At 41.2% G+C, this 12,535-nt stretch overlaps 1 protein-coding gene across 1 annotated transcript in view; it reads left to right on the forward strand.

Moving 5' to 3' along the window:
• Nucleotides 1-998: 998 nt before the first annotated feature.
• MTR (5-methyltetrahydrofolate-homocysteine methyltransferase) overlaps nucleotides 999-12,535 on the forward strand; it is a 25,988-nt gene continuing 14,451 nt past the window's right edge. The window contains exons 1-9 of the mRNA XM_010155391.1: nucleotides 999-1,133; nucleotides 1,806-1,991; nucleotides 2,579-2,758; nucleotides 3,758-3,874; nucleotides 3,985-4,125; nucleotides 7,159-7,248; nucleotides 7,912-8,064; nucleotides 8,648-8,755; nucleotides 12,327-12,427. Of these exons, the coding sequence (XP_010153693.1) occupies nucleotides 1,026-1,133; nucleotides 1,806-1,991; nucleotides 2,579-2,758; nucleotides 3,758-3,874; nucleotides 3,985-4,125; nucleotides 7,159-7,248; nucleotides 7,912-8,064; nucleotides 8,648-8,755; nucleotides 12,327-12,427 (1,184 nt within the window). The 5' untranslated portion in view covers nucleotides 999-1,025. The remainder of the gene's footprint in view (nucleotides 1,134-1,805; nucleotides 1,992-2,578; nucleotides 2,759-3,757; nucleotides 3,875-3,984; nucleotides 4,126-7,158; nucleotides 7,249-7,911; nucleotides 8,065-8,647; nucleotides 8,756-12,326; nucleotides 12,428-12,535) is intronic.

Raw genomic sequence — 12,535 nt, forward strand, 5'->3', positions numbered from 1 at the left:
TTCCCTCCCTTGTTCAATCCTGGTCAATATTATGCTTGCATGTAATCTTTATAGGCTTTGATGACTGGCTCCAGGGTGCTGCATAGGAGTTGCTACAGAAAAAGTTGCTTAGGAGGTGATCGCTTTCTTGAAACACTTACAGGGCAGAAATGAAAAGGCTGGAGCTCTCATTCTTTACTCGTCTAAATTGTTACTGGAACATTCATGGTAAAGCAATGTTTCTTGAGAGCTGAGACCCTGCCCAGAGCATGCTCTGCTCTTGTAGTTGATGCAGTCAAAATTAAAGCCTTAGTTTGCTTTTTTAGGAAGTCTGACTCTTGAGCTCTTACAAGTCATGAGGCAGGTTAGACCTATTAAATAAAGACCACTTTAAACACAGCTTGTTAGGGACTGTGAGCAATTGTGAACCTTTTTCTTCTTTGTCTCATCAGTCTGCAGAGTGACAGAAAAGAGACAAAGGAGACATGGTTGTTCAGATGATTATTGGAACTGGAGGGAAAGCTTTAGAATTTCCTTCTTAGCACTTGGTGATGATTCTGCAGCTGGAAAAAATGCCGAACAGCCTCTGCAATTAAGTGCTCTGTGTCATAAAACATCAGAGCTCACAAGGCAGGACCCTTGTTTCATGCCATCACAAAGACTGTTTTCTTGTAATCCTCTGCAGTCAGAAGTCCTTGTTACCATGCAAATCTTACATCACTCAATTAAGCATATAATCGACTGTCTAATACCAGTGGTACTACCAGCACATTAGGTCTCTAGTGCCATGTTTTTGTGAACAGATTAGTTATCAGTTGTGCCATACTAACAACTTACGAATGTTGTTGAACATCACAGACCATTTCCTTACTCTTTTATGGAATGTCTTATGTAAATTTTAAATCTTTTTTGTTTTAGCTGCATGCTTATTTTGGAGAAGTCAAATGTTCTCCTGAGAATGACTAGGCTTTTTTCCACTGACTGTTGTTTTGGTTTTTTACTTTCTTCTTTAGGAAGCCCTGAGTGTAGCCAAATTGCAAGTTGAGATGGGGGCCCAGGTTCTTGACATCAATATGGATGATGGGATGCTGGATGGCCCTGCAGCAATGACCAGATTTTGTAACTTGATTTCTTCAGAACCTGATATTGCAAAGGTTGTAATTCAGTCACTCCACAGCACAATAAAGAACACTTTGTTGAGTTGGAAATTGCCTTTCAGAAGTCTTTGATATTGTTTTATTTAGTAACAGGTTTAGGTGCTTAATAAGGAGATGTAGGTGTCCCCCAAGAGGAAAAAGTACTGTAATAGGATAGGCCTTTGGGGGAAACAGAGGTTTTAACATTCTCTATCTGATTTCAGCTAAATATATGCCATTCCTTTTCATGGGTTACAGAAGCTGAAGGTGGGTTCCTTTTGCAGCAGTTATGAACCATAATCTGTATTGGCAGTGCATAATAGTATTGCTTTCCACAAAACTTAAACTTGCTGTGGATATAGGATGGTTTTAAAAGATACTTCTGCAAAGTGCATTCTCTGAAAATGAGCTGTCTAATTCAGAAACACAAGACAGTACAGGGAGAAGTAGAGGTCTCTGTATGATATGTGATGGAGTTGCTGTAGAAGCAAGAGTTAAATTTGCGTTGAGTTTTGCATTTAAAGCAAAGTTGAATCTACAGATACCATCTGGAAACTTTTTATTCGTAAATGCTGATTAATTTTGTGTGCATATTTATGCCCAGATGGGCAAACAGCGTGTGTAACTCTCATTCATAACTTGTATGTATTCCCCTGGCTTACAAAAATAACACTTCTGTGTTACTTACAGGTGCCATTGTGCATTGACTCCTCAAATTTTTCAGTGATTGAAGCAGGTTTGAAATGTTGCCAGGGGAAATGCATTGTAAACAGCATCAGCCTGAAGGAAGGTGAGGAAGACTTTTTGGAGAAGGCAAGGAAAATTAAGTTGTATGGAGCAGCTGTGGTTGTCATGGCTTTTGATGAAATGGGACAGGTGAGTGTTGCTTTAGAAGAGGTATTTTTCTGCTGCAGTGCAAGGTTTTCTTACTCCTGTGCAAGACAAAGTAGTTTTGTTTCATTGGCTTGGGTGATTTAAAAAGGTCTGTGTAGTCTCAGCAATAGTTTTGAACCTGATACGTAAGCATTTCTGATGCTGCTCACATGTTTGAGGAATCCAAGTGCTGCTCCAAGTATATTTCTGCTAGCCCAAGAGTGTGTCTCTTACTATTCAGCCATGCTGAACTCTTCCTTCCTTCATCAAAGATGGCTTAGTTCAGAAACTGAGTTTTGCATGAGAGTGGAATCTTTGTGATTTCATCAGTTATGTCAAAACCCACATATTCAACATTTCACCACCCTATGCAAAGTTTGGGAACAAAATTGGTTTTAATTGGTTGAATCTAAAGTCCAGGTACAGGTGTGGTGGTGTTTTTAATTCAAAATTCTTACATACATCCCTTTTCTAATATTCATGACGTTCAGCTTCTCAGTCTTGAATCCTTGGAACTGTAAATGATTTCTGGGGGCTTTATTTTTTGTGTGGTCTGTAACTTCCATGTCACAATTGTTTTTCTTCACTAGGCAACGGAAACAGAAACCAAGATAGCAATCTGTTCCAGAGCTTATCACCTCCTTGTGGAAAAAGTGCACTTCAGTCCAAATGATATAATATTTGACCCTAATATTTTGACCATAGGAACTGGAATGGAGGAACATAACCTGTATGCCATGAATTTTATCAATGCTACTAAAACCATAAAAGTGAGTTGTGAGCTTATTTGAACTCCAAGTATTTTAGTGAGTTTACTTAAAAAACCCAAACTACCACATAACAGAAAAGCCCTGCCCGCTCCCAAACAACAACAAAACACTGCTGCAAATTGATAGGCATTTAAATTAGCAAGGGGTACTACTCTGAAGTGCAGCCATTCCCCAGTATTGCGGTATTTCCAGTACAAGAGCTTCAAATATTTCTATAAATATATTTCAATCCACTATTTCTGCTGTAAAGATGCTATATTAATTAAAAGAGGTAACAGTCACATTTATGTTGTAGCTAAAAGGACCTCTTTGAAGGTACATGAAAGCTGTCCTTTTGATTTCATGTCATTTCCATTACCGTAGAAGGGATTTGTGCACTAACCTGACTTGTCATTTAGCCAAGCTGTGTGTAAGGAAGTACAGCAGTGAAGAGCATCACCTGAACACAGCCGAGGAAACCGCATTCTTGCGTTTCACACGGCAACTTTAATGGTCTGGAGATGCTTTGTCAGTTGCAGTCTGGGGCTTGAACATCCCGTGGGCTACTTTATCACCACAGGGCTTCTGGAAGGGAGGGGGCACCATCGAGGTTTGCTGCTCAGCTGCAGCCTGCTCCTGAGACATGCAAGCAGGCAGGTTGGCTGCTCCTGTTTCCAGAGGGGTGGGGGATCAAAGAGCCATAATAGTTCTGCAGAGGAAAATTTTGTTACGCTGCCGTGGGAGGACCAATACTTTTACAATAGCGATTATGACTCTGGGAACAATGATAGTTGCTTACACATAATTAGGCTGGATCCTTTTTTTTATCTTTTTCAACAGAGATTTGAATTGCTTTTTAAGAATTTCAGTAACTAGAAGTATCTGGCACTGGGAGGAGAGAAGATGTGCATAGCCAATGGTACCTCAGCTCAGGGGCCAGCTGCTTTATGGACTGAATGCTTTGCTTAGGTTTCCTATTTGGAAAGCACTTTTCTAAAAATACATGTGCAATTCCTATAGGAAACACTTCCAGGAGCCAGGATAAGTGGAGGTCTTTCCAATCTGTCCTTCTCCTTTAGAGGAATGGATGCTATTCGAGAAGCAATGCATGGAGTGTTCCTTTACCACGCGATAAAGGTACGATGTGCTTCTGGCTCCTGTGTGTTTGCACTCGGCAGATGTGCAGTGCTCTGTCTGACAGCCCTGCCTGGGGGATTCTGTATGACGTTTTTTTTTTTTTTCTTCAGTGTGGCATGGACATGGGAATTGTGAACGCTGGGAATCTGCCAGTGTATGATGATATCCACAAGGAATTGCTACAGCTGTGTGAGAATCTGATCTGGAACAAAGATCCTGATGCGACAGAGAAACTTCTACATTATGCTCAGGTACCTTCCAATTTTAAGCTTTGAATGGTGGTTAGCTTAGCCTCTGGGCTTTATCACCTCCCTGCTGCTGATAGGTAGAACCGCCTGTAAACTGAATGTGTCAATCTAACTGGGGGTGTTAGATGTTACTATTGGTACTGCAAGTGGTTCAGCTATTAATACAGGATAAAATGTGAACTCTCTAACGGATTGAGCCTGTCCAGTTTCATAGGTGCCTTGAAAGATCCCCTGCCAGGGTTCTGCAGATGCTTCAGGAGACCTGCAGAGGTCATGTTTTTAAAAAAAACCAAAACCAACAACAAACAAAAAAATCAACACACGTGCCCACACCCGGCTCAGGCCAAAAAAAAGCCCTGACAGACAAGCAAAAAATGGACAAGGCCAATGCACAACAAAACCAAATTGTGGTGCTGGAGCATAACTGACAAGTGATCTGTGGGAGGCAAAGAGTAATATGTCTCTCTGGTGGTGATGGTTCCAGTTCATGTAACTCATGTCAGAGTGGGGATCAGCTGTTTAGTGTTTCAGAGACTGTTGTGACACTGGTGATAAAAGACAAAAATTATACACCCGAAGGTTTCTGGATTGTCAGCCATAAAACGGCTGGTGAAATCCTGGTCTGAACAGAACAAACAGCAAAAATCTCTCTGGGTTAGGTTGCTTTTTGTTGCATGCCTGTTCTATAGCTCTTGGAGGTGTTATTTCCTGTGCACAGCTTCATTTGGTTTGTAGTTTGCCCTCTGGCGGTGCCTGCGTGTTTGGAACAATGGCAACAGGTTGAAAACCAGTACAGGAAGTCTCTCCTATCCCTTGTGCCAAGGCTATTCTGTGTGGTGCTCTGAAGTGTCTGAGCAATTTGCCTGGGGGTGATCTTTTGTCTGTGTAAGCAGAGGTTTACCATTAGGGTGTTCAGGGTTGCATAAAGAGGAGGAAAAGAAAAGGAATTAGAAAGGAATTGCTTAAGCAGTGTTTCTGCAGAAGGCAGAATGTGGTTCTAAATGTAGCATGAAAAGTAGAAATAGAAGTGGACTCCTTCCTCTAGGTCTAGAAGTTTGGGAAGGCATTGTTAATACGCCAGATTTTGGAATCTCTGCTCTTATTGATGGTAGTTTTATTATGGGGCTAAACCAGCTCCCAGTTATAAACAAGAGACAATCTCTTGATTCAGAACATCTTTAAAGGCTCTATTAGAAGTTAATATAAAAACATACAACTTTCAGGTTTTCACTGGAGGTGAGCACTGTGATTTGAGTTCCATCTTGGCTTTGGAGAAATGCAAGCGGCCTTTCTTAAAGCTGCTGAAGGGAATTTTATTACATAAGCTTTCGGAGTTTGAGGTGTGTTTCAAAATATTTCTTCAGACCTTCCTCCGAAACTGTGTAATTGAACGGCTCTGAGTTCTTTTGTCTAAGGTTTTTTTGTTTTGTTTTTTTAACACAAAAGTGTATTAAGTCAGTAAGTGCATATGTTCTTTTTATTTCCAATTACTGCAGTTTATTCTGCACAAAGAACATAGCATGTGCAGTCCCATTTCAAGTACCTGTAATAGCGCACCAGTGAAGTTTCCTCCTAGTTCCTTCAGGTAACAGTAATATACCTTGCCAGTTGCTTGAATGCTCGACCTTTGGGGAAAAATGAGGAAATTAATCTTTGCAGGTGTAGTAGATCAGTCTTCATTTGAAGTTTGGGATTACAAAACAGGTTCCGTAAAGTGCATAGCTTCAGACATGCGCAATGGAAACTTTGTCCCGTTATGGCAATGGGAGTTGTTTTTTCAAAGGCAGGTTTTTTCATCCTCAGTATGCAGTGTAATCATCCTGTTTTACAAGATCTGCATGTAGTGCTTGCCACTGTGGGCCCTGCATGCCAACCCTACAGCTTCATGGGTTATTTTGGGGTTGGGGTGGCTGACTTGCTAGCGTCTGGCCAGGGGATGAGGAGCACTTGGTACCTTTTCATTGAATCACAGGAGGGCTGAGGTGGCAAGAGACCTCTGGAAATCATCCAGTCCAACCCCCTGCTCAAAGCAGGGCTGGCAAGAGCAGGTTACTCAGGGCCACGTCCAGCTGGGTTTTAATGTAACGAAGGACGGAGACAGTAGAACCTGTCTGGGCAACATTTTCCTTCTCCTTTCATTCCTTTTTTACAAACTGGACCTACAAGGGGAATAAGGTTTGGCAGCGAGAAGTGGTGAGGTTAGCTAATGTTCGTATAAACGTGAGTGAAGACTTGTCCTGGTATCTGTTCTCATGGATGAGATCTTGTTTCCATGGCTCTATCTTTAAAAAGTTACTGATGAGCACTCAGAGGTGTAGGAGGTACATAAGGACTGAAGACATATTACGTGGAATATCTGAGGGAGGAAGAGAAATGACTTGCCTGAAGTTCTGTGGTTGAAGTAATGGATAGGGTACTCTTCCACGAGCCTTCCCGGGCTGGGTGCTTACAAGCTTTCTTGCACTGTGAAGCCCTGTTCTCTGTTGCATTCCTTACAAAGGGGAGCGTGAGGCAAAGAGAATAGGCGAGAGTTTGGGATGGTCTTTGTGCATGAGAAACAGTAGTTCCATAGGCCGCCTGATTGAAAACACATCTGTGCTACGGAATAACATAACCTATTCCAGCAGAAACTGACTTACTGCCAAATTAATTAGAATGTTAAAATTAAGTGTAGTGTGTGGACCAGGAATCAATTTAAATTATGTTCCCAGAAGTAAAACCCTGAGGATTAGTCATTTCATCATTTTTAAGAGCATGAAAATTATTAGAATGACTCCCTCTTTTTTCCTTCCTTTTTTTTCTCCTGTCTTTCTTTGTTTACATCTTCACTGAGGTATATTCTCTTTGGGATGTAGATCCCCTAAGCATCTACAGTACCTCACAGGCGTTTGCAGTATGATTTGCATGTATAAAAAAAACCCTTTTGAATAATCTAAGATTATTTTCTGGGTTAAAACTATCCTTACTTTCTGACAGTAAAGTCCGTAGTTGTAGTTAATATGCTTGCAGGCTCCTATGGATGTCTTTCCTTTTCAGAATCATGCCCAAGGAGGAAGGAAAGTTGTACAGACTGATGAGTGGCGTAAAAGCTCTGTGGAGGAAAGGCTGGAATATGCTCTCATAAAGGTGAATATGTGCAGAAAATGGTCCTACCCGTCAGCTCTGAGACGTGATCTCAGCTCAGAATTGAAGGGACACCTTTGGCTTAAAAAAAACTTCAACTGCCATTCTTGTTGAAGTCATTAATTAATAATGAATAATATAATTAATATATTTAACTTTGATAACAATTTATTTAATGTGTGTCATTAATTTAATAGTAATTTCATGTATTTAAATAAATTTGTCTTTAAAGTTCACAAGTTGAAGTCTTTGACCCTTAATATTTTATTCTGCTAGTGTTGGTAGAAAGGTATTCCTTTTACATTCTAGGGAGGGGTTTGGGGTTTTTTGCTCCTTTCACAGCACTGCACTGAGTGACGTTTGTGCTGAGGAAACAATCTTTGAATGCTTGAATGCTTGGGTTTTCTTACGACAAGGTTAAGAAAAACAAACCAACCTGTTAATACTGAGAACTCTTGCTTTGAATAATTTTATATGCCTAAGAGCCGCAGTTGTTTCCTAAGAACACCTGTTTTAAATACACATTTGCAGGCTTCGTAAAGCCTAGCAGTATCTGAAGTATGTGTTTGTATTCTCATTGTACTTTTGTAGGGGGGGTGAGAAGGCAACTGAATAAAACCTGTATTTCTACCAAGATAAAAGCTTTCTGATTTTTTTTTTTCCCAGGGCATTGAGAAGTATGTCGCTGCAGACACAGAAGAAGCAAGATTAAATCAGGAAAAATACCCTAGACCTCTAAATGTAATTGAAGGGCCTTTGATGAATGGCATGAAAATCGTTGGTGATCTTTTTGGTGCTGGAAAGATGTTTCTGCCTCAGGTGAAGAGAAAATGATTTAATCTATTTTCTTATTTTGCAAAAACTAGCATGTTAAAATGGAGCCAAAACATTCTATGCTGGCTGTTTTTTCAGATATAGAGTGAATTGTGAAAATTCAGGTGCTGCTAAGAAGCAGCACCTATTTTTTCTTTACTTTGAAACTTGTCTTTCTTAAGTAGTTTGACATGTTTGTTTTATTTCTTCCTGAGTGTTCTTGCTTTATTTCACGTGCATTTTGAAGTCTGGGCCCACGAAGAGCGACACAGAAAAAGGATGCAAATTAACATTGGTGTCTTCAGCACCTCCCAAGCCTGAGCCTGCTTGTGGCTTCTGATTCTGTTGTGAGTGGTCCGAGAGGTGGCACTGTGAAAGCAAGTGTCCTGTGTAGGCCGTGGGTGGGTCCCAGCAGGGCAGCTGCCTGCGAGTGCAGAGTGCTCTGCAGAGCTGGAACCGGGCCTGCCAGCAGAGTTGTGTTTATTGTTTGGATGGGTGCTGAAGAAAGCTGTGAGAAATCTGCGCCTATTCCTATACCTGGTCTTTACTGTTTATTTTCCGCCCCACCCCACTCTGTTTATCTGTGCAGGTGATAAAGTCTGCTCGAGTTATGAAGAAAGCAGTTGGCCATCTTATTCCCTATATGGAAAAAGAAAGGGAGCAGAGGAGAGCCGAACGAGGCAGCATAGAGGAAGAGGCAAGACAACTCTTTCATAGCATGCCATGACAAAAACTGAAGTAGTTGTTTGCTAGTGACATTTATTGAGCTTTCGTGGTGGAGAGTTGGTACGGCCATATGGAAACTGGCAATCTGGGCATAAAGTGAAGTAGGTCTGGAATTCATGGAGGGCGGATTTTGAGGAACTCTGCTTGGTGTGTGCCTAAGCTTTGTCACAAGTTTCTTGAGGGGTGTCACGGGCCTCTGTAGGCCCTTGACACCAGTGCTACTTATTTCTTCTGGTTTTGTAGACATTTAATTCCAGTGTTACTTATTTATGGTACTTCTAACTTTATGGCAAAATGTTGCCATTTGCTTCTACTACTTCTGCCCTCAGTGAACAACGAAACTGCCTTGTGCATGTTCAGAGACTTGTTACCATGCTCGTCTTTATTCAGCTCTTCCCTTCCCCCTACCCCGACCATTCTCCCAGCTGGACCAACCAAGTTCTTCCATCCTTTTTGTTCACAGATGGTGACTTCAAGACCTCTTGTTAGGATAGGATCCTATGCTCACTGCATGTGTAACCATGACCAGGTGTTCATGAAAACAGGATCTGAATGTAGTCGTCTTTTCATACGTGTGTTTTTTCCACCAGTTTCTGAAGACTCTTTTTATATAATATATATAATTGAAAATACACAGTGATTTGCAGATTCTCGTGGGCCTTTCCTTCATGGCATTTTCTATTTCACAGCCAACAGTTGGTGATGCCTGAGAGTAGTTTTATTAACTGCCTGTGCATATGCTTGTAATTTCCTCCCAATTTGGTTAGCGGAATAAGTGATAGGAGCATTGGAAAATGAAGATCTAGGATGCCCCTTGTTTCTCCATACTGACAAGATTCTGTTTAGTAGAAAAGACAGCTCAGATGAATTGGACCAAGTCCCCTTTTAAATACTCATGTCTGCTGTTTCTGACAATATTTATGTGATAGGTGCTTAGTTGTTAAATATTTTTCTTCTTCTTTTCTTTTTCTTCTCTTGTCTTTGACTGTCAAATTCAAATGTGATGTACATATACTTTTTTTTAGTCCCGTGGAACCTTACCTTGTCTTCATAAGTTCTCAGAGACAGTAGCTGTTATCAGAATCTGGTATTCAACACAAAGAAAAAGGAATAAGAGCAGAATTTCTCAAGACGGTGTTGGTTGTGTATTACCTTTGGTTTCCCTTCTGTGGATTTTGGAATGGTTCCTAATCCTAGCCTTGACATCTCCTTACATCTGTATGTTTCTATTTGCTGTGGGTCTGTTGTGTGATTGTCCAGCATAAACATAATGAACACAGCACATCCTTTAGAAAGAAAAATGTCCTGATAATCAAACCTGACTGATCTTAATGGAAGAAGGAGAATGCCTAGTCTCTTCTCCCATGTTCTTTCTGGGTGTGAAGAAGGTGTCTTCTCTCTCTTATGTCAAATGGATCTGTTCGCTGGCTGTCATGAGTCACCTTTCTATGTGTCATCTCTCTCCTGCGCATGCTGTTCTTCTTTATTTTCATTCAGATGACAATGCCACTCTGTGGCACCTTCTGGTATGTTCTGATGCTCCTTGAAGTCAGTGAAAATCATTACCCCATTGCTTCCATGGACATTGGATTAGGATCTACTGTGAACCCCCTGGCTAAAAACAAGGGGAGTGGAATTTGAGGGGTTCTTAATAGTATAACAAGCACTCTGAATGAAGAGACTGCGAGACATTCTGTGTGGCTGAGGAGAGCTGGAGAGAAAAACTAGGGCTTCTGTCCTCTAGCTTCCTCTGCTTTCTCTTGGGCAAGGGTTGTAGTTTCTTTCTCTTCAAAAAAATACTGTCACTCTATAGAGAATTGGTGAGAGAGGAAAAAACAGCTGCATCTGTCTCCAGAGTTAGATGTTGACTTGAAGGCAAATGATTTGCAGACTCTGGTAGCTGATCTGTCTGCTGTTCCCCAGTCTACTGTAACCTCCAGGACAGCTTTAGTCCCAGACTGCCAGGAAATGCAAAGTCTTGGTAGTTACATTTGAGGATAAATAACTGTGGCTGTGGATCTCCATCAAGATTTTAAAAAAGAAGCCCTTTGGATGTGTGCCCAGAACTTGAGGACCTCCTTGCTTGAGACAATTGAAATCACAGTGTGCCCTAAATGGGGTTTATTGAGAATAGCTGTGTCCTCTGGCCCATGTTGTTTTCTGCCCAGTACAGTTTTTCCTCCTTCTCATGTGCAAATCCAATTTCTTTTTTCTTGGCTATCAATCACTAGTTAAATCATCAGTAATTATTGGGTATGATATATTGTGGGCAGCACTTCATGTTCATTCCCTGGTCCTTGATTAATCTCTTTCCCCAGTTTTCTCTTTACATTCCAACAGTATTTTTTCAGCTGCAAATTTTGATATTGAAGTTCTGAGATGGCTGACTTAAAGACCTCTGTTTGCCTTCTCTATTCCCCGGTCATCTGCAAAACAGGAGCACGGGGGAGATAATAGATTTTAGTGAACGGCAACATTGGTGCAGACATAGGAATTTTATGTGTTAGGTCTGTGGGAAATGCTAGTATCACACTGGGTAATAAATAAAGGGTTTTTTTGCCCAGAAGGCAGTGTAGGTTCATGACGTAGAGAGTAACTTGATACTGTCCAGAAATATAACGTGCTTCACAGAAGGATCTAATCCTCCAGTTCTGCCATCTGCAAAGGAGATGAGATACTGGCTGAGAAAGTATTTTGTAGTTTTACATAGAATATGCTCAGGTTTCCACTTTATTTAAATTCTATGCAATTTAAATAGTCTGTTAGCTGGCATCTGATCCTGCACCAGCTCAGACATGGCACTGTGATAGCCTGGAGCTGCTCCAGATGACAACACTGATTATACAACTGAGGGTATCGCAAAGGCCTGTCTTCTGCTGGAGAATTGCTATAGGAGGTTCCCTTTGTTAGGGCTGAATGCCACCTAGCCTAGGAGCAGGCTGTGACAGTACAACTTCCCTTCTTCAAGGAGATCCTGTTTGCTCAGCTTGGGTGGTCTGAAGTAGCCTGATCACTGCCCTGAAACGTCTCCCTTGCTATGTGTTGCATAGAAAATTAGTCTCTTCTGCTCTTGCTCATTCCTCTCATTCTTCTCAACATTGCTTTGAAAGATTGCTCTTGATGCACAAACAGGCGTGTAATTATGAGTGTCTGTCCCTTTTCTTCTAAATATTTCATCTATTTAAACTCTTTATTGGTGAGGTTTGTATTTGGAGCAGAGGTACCTTAGGATTTCAGTTACTACACTGCACAAAATGCTATCCAGATCTGCATTTTTTATCTGCTGTTTTGGCTTTTTTAAACACAGATTTTGAATAACATACATGCAATTTGCAAAAATAATTCTGGTGCAAAAGATTTTATTGCTGGGATCTTTGGAAATAGTCTTTAATATTGACTATATTACCTCTACTGTGCTTTGCAATTGCTTGTACCATGATAGGCGTCTCGGGGATGGGTTAGGATCGCACTGTTGAGGGGTCTGTGCAAACTTACTGAGGCTTCTGCGTATTTAACTCTGGTGTTATTTGTTTGACTTTCAGGACCCTTATCATGGTACGATAGTACTGGCAACTGTGAAAGGAGACGTACATGACATCGGCAAGAACATTGTGGGAGTCGTTCTGGGCTGCAACAACTTCAGGTAAGGAGACTAACAGTAGGCAGCTGGGAACACTCCCGTATAAGGCCAGCTAAGTAAGACGTTAGGCTAGCTGCAGCGGTGGTGACAGCAGGGATGGGCATTCCTGGG

The sequence above is a fragment of the Eurypyga helias genome, unplaced genomic scaffold (assembly GCF_000690775.1).
Source record: "Eurypyga helias isolate BGI_N326 unplaced genomic scaffold, ASM69077v1 scaffold26977, whole genome shotgun sequence".
Taxonomy (NCBI): Eukaryota; Metazoa; Chordata; class Aves; order Eurypygiformes; family Eurypygidae; genus Eurypyga; species Eurypyga helias.